Here is an 11,176-nt window from a genome sequence, read left to right as displayed (position 1 = left end):
AACAGCCGGCTTTTTATGAATAAAGTCGATCAAAACCCACTTTTTATCACAAAACCATACAACATTTTTTGCCGCCTTTTTACAGTGAAGGATTCGGAAATATTTTTACAAATTTGTTTCATACTGGCGTCAATCGCGCCATTCTTGGCAACTACGTCACTACCAAAGCCATGCACGATTGGTTGAATTTCTTTTGCAAACAATCTTTCCGTAATGATAAGCCCCCTTCTCTCATCCTACCCTGTGTCCAGTTCCCTTTAAAAAGGAAGCCCCCTTATTCGAAAAAGTAGACAAGCAGAGTATCTGCGTTGAGCAGTCCAGTATTTTTCTTGTCCCTACTCCGAACTTCCAACGTCTATACCGGTGAGGCCACCAACATGGTATTCTTTACGGGGAAGAACGCTATTATTCGACTGTTTTATTATGCATTAGCCTATACAGTTTATTCGCCGAAATGTTCCGAAACTTTTGATCAAGAATATGATTACATTGTTGGTGAGTTAACGAATTTTGCTGTTGTTATTGTATGTGAATTTAGTATTATTTATCATTTATTTCTTTTTATTTTTTAGTTTAATTTCATAGTTTAGTTTTCATAGTTTAGTTTAATTAATTTTATTGCATTTGAATTTTAAATAATAACTTAGGAATTATCTTGCTAATTTTATCTCATAATGCTGTCTTTTTATTTTTTTTCCTCTATTAAATTTGGTTGTAATAAATTTAATTTTAATTTTTAAGAAAGCAATTACTTAGAGTTAAAGTTACAGTTATTTTAATTTTTAGAAGAGCTTTACAGATTCAAGTTATTATTATTTCAGTATAATTGATAGTTAAATTTCAACACCCATTGGTAACTTATATTTAAATATGGAGTAATTTTATTAATTTTATTTTTAACATGGTGCTATAAATTATCAAACAGTATTCCACATTTCTAATTTTTTTCAGTATTACAAATCTTAGACTTAATTCATCCTAATTTCTTTAAATTCTTGAATATATATATATATATATATATATATATATATATATATATATATATATATATATATATATATATATATATATATATATATATATATATATATATATATATATATATATGAAATATCAACATGAAATCTATTTATTTAAAAAATATATAAATTAAAAAAATTAATTTTCGATCAAAAAGCACAATAAATGTAACGTTCTTGCTTTATATTAACACTTTTCACGTAAATGATTTACAGTTTGACCATTTTTCATTTCTATTAGAAGTTGCGGATGTATCATTTTGTTATCATTAATTTAGCAAAAGTTCAATTTTATTTGTCAGTTCTTACAATTTATTTCCCAAGTAATCATGAGAAGTTATATTTATCATATTAATTCTATACCACAGCAAAACTTCGATTCGCTTTGAGAAATTCATCTCATGAAATCTCGTTATGATTAAAAACATGTTAATTAATTCGTTTAGATTAGAAGCAAGATTATCTTTCATTTAAGAAGAAAAAAAAAACAATTCTTATTATCTTATTGTAGCTGTATTTTCAGTTTCTGTTCTTTGAATGCTTTTTTTTTTCCTTTTGTAAATTTTAAAAATATATATTTCTGCAACGCAAATTGAAGTAGAATATATTTCAACTTACATATAGTCCCTCTTTCGCTGTTTTTCAAAAGGGAATCATGGCTAACCTTATCAATCTAGATAATCCCTTCTTGTCAAATATAGCGTTTTATGTCCACCCTTTCAGTTACCTAAGTAGAGGAATAACCATAGGGCATGAACAATATCAAGATAGATCTTTGCAAATATTAAGAGCCATTTCATTCAATAGCATGTTCATTAATAAATTGAATCTAATACTTTGATATTAGGACCCCTTTCTAAAGCGATCTTTGTAAAAGTAAATGGAAATATAAATTATTATCTAATACACTGTTATATATATTATTTTTCATTTTCGAGCAGACAATGTGTAGCAATTTTTAGGAAATAGCGAAAAGTTTTAAATTAAAGTTTGCTTCAACATTTAGTGATGTATTATAATATATATGATCATTTTAGATCTAAATTTATTATATTATTTTGAATTATTCATTGGAAAAACATGTTAAATTACTCGTTAATTTCTTAAGGCTACAAAAAGGAAATTCCAATCATAAAACTAAAATAAAGTTATGGAAACGATTTGATATATCTTTTTCTTCCAGTTGGGGCCGGATCTGCTGGATCCGTTGTTGCCTCTCGCCTCACTGAAGATCCTTGCGTAAAAGTCCTGCTGCTGGAAGCCGGTGGAAAAGCGGATCCCTTATCAGAAATACCAGCAGCTGCTTTTCTCTTACAGCTGACCGATGACGACTGGCAATTTAAGACGACGCCACAAAAACGAGCTGCAGGTGGATTTCAAAACAGGGTAACTATTGCTCAAAAAATATTAATTTATTAGAGTTAGTTAATCAGTGTTTGTCAGGGATGTCACATTATTAAAAAAAATTCTCTTTCAATTTTGTCTGCTTTAGCTAAAAAAACATCCTTTTTTTTTAATCTTTCTAGCAATTACCAGTACCCAGGGGTAAAGGTATTGGAGGCACAAGTCTCATCAATTTTTTCATGTACGTCAGAGGAAATAGAAGAGATTATGAACAGTGGGCCAAAAATGGAGCTAAGGGATGGGCTTGGAAAGATGTATTCCCATATTTCCTTAAATCAGAAGACAATACTGACCCTGAAATAGCAAACAATGGTAAGACTACCTTTTTTTACTTTTCTGCCATTAAAACTGGTGCACACACCCGGTTTGTATCAGATATGTCACTTTCTGTACAATATCAGATAAGAAATGACGCAGACAGCAGTTAAATAGTACCCCCATACCTCTAGCAAAGTTTAATGTTGGAAAAATAACAAGCAACATTTTTTTTCAAAGGCAGCATGTTGGAGATAGATCTGCGGTACAAAAATGTATTACGTGCCTCTTATCTCTTTATGAATAATTTTATTTTATGAATCCGTATAGTTGTCAAATGAATTTATTATGAATTTCGTCGAAAGTGTTTTTTGAATGTTTATATATTAATGATTCTTAATTCATCATAATGTATATATTCCAATTAAAAACGAGAAAAACAATTTTTTTAGAAAAATATAAGTTAAATTGGGAAAATAAATTAATTAAGAATAAATGAAAACTTGGAAAAATTGTTTTATTTTAAGATAAGTAAAAGAAAAAATACTATTTGTATATCATAAACAAAATTTTCTATTGTTCCCTTTTCACATTTCATTTCTTTTCATTTTCCTCAAAAATTAATAAAATAAAGGAAAATAAAACAGTGTGCTTACAATACTAATTATTTCATACTTTTTTTAGGATATCACGGAAAAGGTGGTTTATTGACCGTGAGCAATATTCAGTATAACAGTACTTTGATGCAGACATTCATTGCAGCGGGAAAGGAATTGGGATTTGAGCACAGAGACATTAATGGCGAACAACAAACAGGTAAGCCATTGGAACTTTTTAGGAATAAACTTGTGTTCATTAATTCAATTTTTTTCCAAATTAATATTGGATTAAAAGTAGTTAGACAAATTAGTTGTTAATGTTAAGGAAAAGATCAGCATGTAATAAATCGGTTTTCATTGTATGACAGTATCATAAGTAAAATAAATTATTTTTTTGAAAAAAAAATTATGATTTACAAAAGATTGTAAAAAATGTATAATTCCTAATTTTGGAAAAATAATTCAAAGTTCATTATTATGTGCAATCAGACGTTATATGAGAAAAAGTAACTGCACAATATTAATTATTACATATTTGTTTTGCTTCAATAAATGCGACAAACATGCCTGTTTGTCGTATTCATGAGTCAGAAGAATACGAAAATTTCTTCCGTAGAACTCTGAGATATCTGGGGAAAAAAATCGGAAGAACGAAATGTTGAAAATAAATGACTTAATGAATTAATTTTATTTTTAATAAAGCAAGATTGATTCTTTCTCAGGTTTCTCCAAACTCCAAGGAACCATAAGAAAAGGTAAAAGATGCAGCACTGCCAAAGCTTTCCTAGTACCTGCAGAAGACAGACCGAATTTGCATATTGTGAGCAATGCTTACGCACGGAAGGTACGCACAAAGATATTTTTTATGTATCCTAATATATTTTTGTATCATTTTTATAGTATCATCTTCTTTTTAATTTTTTTTATATCTTTAGAAATTTATAACGCATGATGTCAAATCGAAATTGAAATCTCATTCATGTCTATTTAGCACAGTTTTCAATAGATATAATATAGATAATTTTTCTATTACATTCTATATTCTCTCATGACTAATGGAGAATTTAAATAAGAAAGAATTACTTCACCAATTATCAATAATTTTTAAAGAAATTTTATCGATTGTTGATATTTATTTTATTAGTATGAAAATAATTGCGTGCAAAATATAAAAAAGAATTTGCAACTTTATTCTGTTATTGAGTTTCACGTGGATGTAAAGTAAGAAATAAAGCTTTTCTATTGTATGCCTTAAGTATTTTCTATTTTGAAATTTAGAAACAGCGAAAAGATATAAATAATAATATACATTAACTTAATAATATCAACTTAAATCATTAAAAAAAACTTCATTTATGAAATTTGATTTTTATGACGATTAATTGCGAATCTCGGTTAATTATGAATACTTCAACCATTTATCTTTTCTTTAATTAGGTTCTTATCAGTGATCAAAAAGTAGCAACTGGCGTTGAATTTGAAATAAATGGCCATGTTTATACAGTAAAAGCCAAGAAAGAAGTTATTGTGAGTGCAGGAACATTTCAATCACCTCAACTTCTTATGCTTTCTGGAATTGGACCTAAGGAACACTTGAGGAAATTTGGAGTAAGTCAATCCTTCAATATCTTGAAATTGGACGGATTTGTTGAGTGGTTAATATGCGATGAATATCAAACTAGACAACCGATTCGGGCCGATGGTTCGACCATGTGTTCGATTATAAATATGTTATTGATCTGATTTCTAAATAAATAAATTTGTCAAACTACAAATTTTATAATGTTAGGATGATATTAATACTTTATCAAATAAAAAATATACCGGTATATAACTCTTTCATGCCCTTAATTTAGTTATTAAAGTATTTATAAACAACAAGAAGTCTTAAGTCTAAATGGAAACATATGCATTTCAATGAATTATTTACATGATGTTAAGTTAAAAATGAGCTTAAAAGCGACAATACATTAACCAGTTTATTAAAAGAAAAGTCTCACAGTGCCTATAGCCATGAAATACCTATATCCGTCGACATTGTTGATTAAACCATACTGAAACAAACGATATAAAATTATCAAAAAGTGTCATTCAATTCTTGATCAGAAACAGCAATATTTAATATATAAAAAATATGTAAATATAAAATATGTTAAAAGAAATAAAAAAATTTTATTAAAAATATTGTTCTTTAAAATAATATCTAATCTGAATAATGCTAACAATTAGGATTAAAATTTAAAACATTTCTATTCAGAATGATGTTCTAATAACATCATTTTAAGGGCAAATTTAAAACAAATTTTTAATCCGACAATATGTTTTAAAATAAAACACTGATTCTAATTTATTATATTGGTTTGGATATTTCTCTTTTCAGATTCCTGTTGTGGCTAATCTACCAGTTGGTGATAATTTACAGGACCATGTCGGTACAGCATCTCTGAATTTTGAAGCAAAAGATGCACAGTCTCTTTTGTTAGGACAAGTCACCAATCCTTTCAACTTGCGAGAATTCATCAGAAATGGAACAGGTATTTTCCTTTCATTCATATGTTTTGTTTTTCTGTTTGTGTTTTTAGCATATGTTTAATCATCAGTTCCTTACTAAATTTGAATTTGAATTAAAATGCTTACTTATCACATTCTGAGTTAGTAAGTTAGTATGGACTACATAATAAACTTCATAGTGTGCAGCTATATTATTAATATACAGATTATGTACTGGCATAATCATAAATTGTATATGCGTTAATAACTATGATTGAAATAACTAAATAATAATTTGTGCTTTTAAATTTTACTCAACAGAAATTTATCTTTATCATTTTGATAGACATAACAATTTTTTTTTAAATTTTACTTATTAGCATTATGAATAAAAATAATTTGTTATTAAAAATAAGGTAAAAAACATGTTTCAAAATTAATTTATTGATATGAAACTGAAATTTGACTGCAACGTAAGGTACAGGATTTGCAACATTATTCGTAATTAATAAGACAAGGTAAATTATCGCTAATTAAAGAGAAGTGAAAAACTTTATTCATTTTTTTTTTGTCTGTCCCCCCTTCAGGTCCCTTGACCAGCTTTTCTGGGATCGAAGGTATGGCTTATATAAATTCTAAGTATCAAAATCCGAAACTGGATTGGCCGGACCTGGAAATCCATTTGGCTTCTGGCTCACCAGCCAGTGACTATGGTCAAATTTTAAGTGATACAGTTGGAATGACTTCTCAGGTAATGATTTTTTTAATTGCAGTTATAATATTATTAAATGAATATTTTCTTTTCAAAAATATGAAAAATAATATAGATCTACAATCCTGTTTTATACGATTCCAGGTGTACAGAAGAGTATACGCTCCATATACCGGAAAAAACACATTCACTTTCTTCCCTTGTTACCTGCGTCCAAAAAGTAAAGGAACCGTTCGACTGCATTCGGCCAATCCAAAAGATTTTCCTCTCATTGATCCAAATTTGTTTCAAGTCGAAGAAGATCTGGATAGATTAGTTGAAGGTTAGTTTTTTTTTTATTGTTTTACTTAATCATTGTTATCACCACCACTTTCACACCTTTCAACATTTCATCCTATTTCATCACTTCTATTAACTATCGTATACTTTAAGTTTTGTTTACTTTATCATTGCTCCAAAATCCTCGGGGGAGGGGCACCTCGAAATGAGGATGAGTTGCTTCCTGCATGGTTTTTGGATCTCGCCACCCTGGAGGGTACACTAATAGGTGGAGGGATCTGACTCCTCCCATCGATGACGAGACGTACTTCCTTCGCGGAGGGTTGTACCTTAGCCGGTGACGGCCCTTAGGACTCAACCACAGTTCCCGCCAATGTTGCTGTTGCGGCGATCCGGTCATTCAGTATCTTCGTGGCGGGTCGGAGAGTTAGATGGTTGACTTATCATTGCTCCAAAGACAAATCATAAATCTTAACTCAGATTTCATCTTCTTCATTTGTAATCTTGAAAATGTTTTTCTGCTATATGAAATCTATCCAAAGAACTGCTATTAGAATACGAATGATTTGAGAGTCCATTATTTTTAGTCACTCGATTAGATCTGATAAATAGATATAATTTCCATTTCTAAAACTTGTTAGTCTCAGAAGTTTTGCCAACTTTATCTATTCAAAATGCAACCAATGGATCCCTCCTATCCTTTATTTTTAGTTATCTATCATGTTTATAATGAATAATTTATAATGGGTTTTTATATCGAATGTTAGCTAATAAAAGAAAAAAATTGATAATTCTGAATTCGGATTTCCTATTTATTTATTTGAAATCAAACTTCATAAAAAAAAAGGGTAAAGAGCAAGGTACAATATTTGCTGTGTTATATTATTAATCGTATTCTTCAAAGTTTACGAAAAATCGAACAATTTTTACAACTAAGTCCTTCTATCTATAAAAAATAATTAGATTTACCGAAAATATTCTTTGAATAAGTTTACATGGATTTTTCGATATTCAAAATTGAGTTCTTTTTTTTTAATATCAGGAATGTAATCAAGATGAATTTTGCATTTTTTAATTATAGTTGAACAATGCAATGTAAAAATTTAAGATAAAATTTGCCAAAGACTTTTTTGATGTTTTTAATTCTAACTTACAACGATATTCAGGAAATATTTTAGATTTTCTTAATAGAAATAATTGATTTTTACAATCAATAGTTTCCATTTGGTTTGAATTTTTGATTGCGTTCTTAATCACAATTTTAATATTTTAAATGCACTATTTTAATATTTTAAATACTTCATTTAAATACTAATAATCAATTGATCAATTTTATTTAAATTTTGATCTCACGTGAGAGTCTGGTTGGAGTTTTGTGAAAAACAGATTCCATCATTCCATGATATTTATAAAAATGAACTATAAATTAATGACTCAAAAGAAAAATAATTAATATAATAACAACGAAAACATTATTAATCCATAAAAATAGTTTCTACCTATTGATAAATTAATAAAAATGTGCTTAAAAGTATTTTTATGATATCTATTAATTAAAAAAATGAAGTAAATTTTACTATTTACTTTTTGGCTTTTAATAAAAACTGAACAATTTTCAGTTTGCCTTCAAAAGCTTTCAAAACCTATATAAATAACTATCTACTTTATTAATTTTCTTAAAATTTATTTATGAAAATAAATTTTAATGTTTTTTTGCAGTTATGAAGGCGTGTGTGTACTTAGTAGAAAATACAACAGCCTTCCAAAAAATTGGAGCCAAAATGTTCCAGACTAAGCATCCCGGTTGTGAACAATACAAAATCTACTCGGATAAATATCTGCGATGTCTCGGAAGGAATTACGTCTTTAATCTCTACCATCCTGTTGGTACCTGCAAGATGGGCAACCCCAATGATCCTACTACAGTTTTAGATCCTGAACTCAAGTAAGTCGCATCGTTTCTTTCCCAAATTGATTTAGTGTAACTGAACACGCTTCAATTCATTTTATATTTCACTTGATCGTAGTTGAATAATCGGAGAAATTTTATAAATTTTCGAAATCCATGAATTACGAAGGTCTTTTCAACAGATTTCAGCACATTTTTTTTTTTTTTAATTTTTGGGAAATGGATACGAATTGTGTCGCCAAAATCAAATTTTTTTTTTAAAGTCTTATTGGTTTGAATCTATTGATCAGGGCGTTCTCTATTTTCACAGTCATCTAGCGATTGTGCGTTCTAGAAGAAAAAGAGCTTGGGTTCAACATTTATTTCCATTGCAGATTTACCGTGTATGCGCCGGTCGCCGAAAGCTGGAGTAGATTCTAAAGCAATGCAATGCATTCCGGACGCACACAATATTTCAGCTTAAAAATAAGAAATGTATAATTTTCCTAATTTTTAGATGGCAGACACTAGAGAATTTTGCCATCTTCATTTCTCTACTGACGAACTTTAATATATAGGTTTGATCCGTTCTTGCTGAGGTTTCTGAGAAAAATCTTCTATTGAGATTCGAAATATATTCGCTGTTTCATCTTTTAAAGCGAAAAATAGTGAAAACGATTGACACAAATATTTTATTTCTAAATCATATTTACCCTTACACTACATCCCTCCGGGTAGGTACTTCGAAATGAGGATGAAAAGCTCCCGGCATGGCAATTGGTTCTCGCCACCCTGGTGAGTATAGAAACAGTGGGAGTCGAGTACCTCCTGTCGATGATATGACGCGCTTCCTGCGGGAAAGGTTCTACAGTGGCCGGTGATGACCCTTGGGATTCAATCATAGTTCCCGCCAGAGTTGCTATCATGGCGATCTGGTCAATAAGATTTTATTCGAATTCCTTAATTAGGCTGGGCGAAGTAGTCAGCGTGGTTATCCTGCGAAATCTTTGAAATTTATGGGACAACTCTAAGATTTTGTAAGATAAGAAAATAATAATATTTTTTATATTTTTCTTAAAGCATAAATAAGAAAGAATCATTTTGGTATTCACAGAAACATTTATAAGTAACTTTCCTGGCTAACTTGAGCAACCTCATTATCTAATCTCAGATTTAATCCGCATGCCTTTATGCCTTTAATAAACGGGGTGGAGTAGCCAGTGTGATTATCCTTGCACCACTGCTACAGCAAGCTTTTATTAAATTGTTTTTGTTCTTTAATTCTAGAGTGAAGGGCATCAAGAACCTTCGAGTTGTAGATGGATCTGTCATGCCAACTATCATTTCTGGGAACACGAATGCTCCTATCATCATGATTGCAGAAAAAGCATCCGACTTAATCAAGAAGGACAATCCAGATAGGAAGAATTGTAATCCAGAAGAACAATACAAAAAAGAATATAGCTGGTTCGATTGGTTTAAAAAATAAACGATATTGTAATATTTGCTTTCTCGGGGGGAGGCGGGGAGATATTCTTAGTTCTGTACTTGAATAAATATTTTTGAGAAATTTTTACTCTTTCAGATAAAACTCTAATGTGCCGAACATCTGATATGTGTTTTTGAAACATGCATTCATATGAGAAAGTTTATCAGATTTGTGAGGCATGGTTTGTTATTATTTTATATCTATGTTAAACCACATATACTAAACATTAAATGATTAAAAACTGATTAAAATAAAAGATAATTGATTGATTACTGATTAAAAATACGATACAAAATCAGTATAGGAAATGAAAAAAAAACTGTTGAATTTAAAAATCCAAATATTTTGAACTTTTAGAGTTTATAAATTTTGTATTTCTGAAAAATCTAGAGTTTTGTCTGAAACGTGAATTTTTAAAAAAATGTTTTTAAAAATATAATGATATTAATATTATATAATACAAATGATACAGTATATTTTTACTCTATATATTTCTTTTCCCTTTTTAATTTAACTAGAAAATTCCTTAAACATTTATGTAGCTTAAAATGTAGAGCACTTTACATATACCTTGAATTAAGTTTGTATTTATGTGTTAAATATATGCATATTAAGGTATATAATATGTTTGACGTACAAATAAGTCGCTTTTATCATGCGCATTTATTTATATTTTTATCGTGTATAATTACACATAAAACATATGACGACGCAGATGCATGTAATAAATTGTCAATACATTTAGCATTACGTATTTTTTTGTCAAATATCACAGATTTTTTTTTTTTTCATATTTTCTATTGACAAATGTTTATTGAACTAATTAATTTGATACCATTTTTTTAGTGTACAAAAATGAAATCTTATGTATAATGTTTCTAAATTAATTAATATGCTGGAATTAATCTTTGAGATTAATTATTGATTGGAATAATTAATCTTTGGGATTAATTATTGACTGGAATAATTAATCTTTGAGATTAATTATTGATTGGAATAATTAATCTTTGGGATTAATTATTGACTGGAATAATTAATCTT

The 11,176-nt window shown here is 28.9% G+C and overlaps 1 protein-coding gene across 1 annotated transcript; it reads left to right on the top strand.

The window, feature by feature from the left end:
• Window positions 1-280: 280 nt before the first annotated feature.
• LOC129964033 (glucose dehydrogenase [FAD, quinone]-like) lies at window positions 281-10,555 on the top strand. Its single transcript, XM_056078696.1, has 11 exons — window positions 281-495; window positions 2,203-2,405; window positions 2,546-2,735; window positions 3,363-3,494; window positions 4,000-4,121; window positions 4,715-4,885; window positions 5,658-5,811; window positions 6,355-6,518; window positions 6,624-6,801; window positions 8,478-8,703; window positions 9,934-10,555. Exons 1-11 carry the CDS (start codon window positions 378-380, stop codon window positions 10,133-10,135), a joined length of 1,860 nt encoding a protein of 619 aa, XP_055934671.1. The 5' UTR covers window positions 281-377; the 3' UTR covers window positions 10,136-10,555.
• Window positions 10,556-11,176: the final 621 nt, after the last annotated feature.

The sequence above is a fragment of the Argiope bruennichi genome, chromosome 3 (genome assembly GCF_947563725.1).
Source record: "Argiope bruennichi chromosome 3, qqArgBrue1.1, whole genome shotgun sequence".
In the NCBI taxonomy this organism is placed as follows: Eukaryota; Metazoa; Arthropoda; class Arachnida; order Araneae; family Araneidae; genus Argiope; species Argiope bruennichi.
This window is presented reverse-complemented; position numbering and strand designations above follow the sequence as displayed.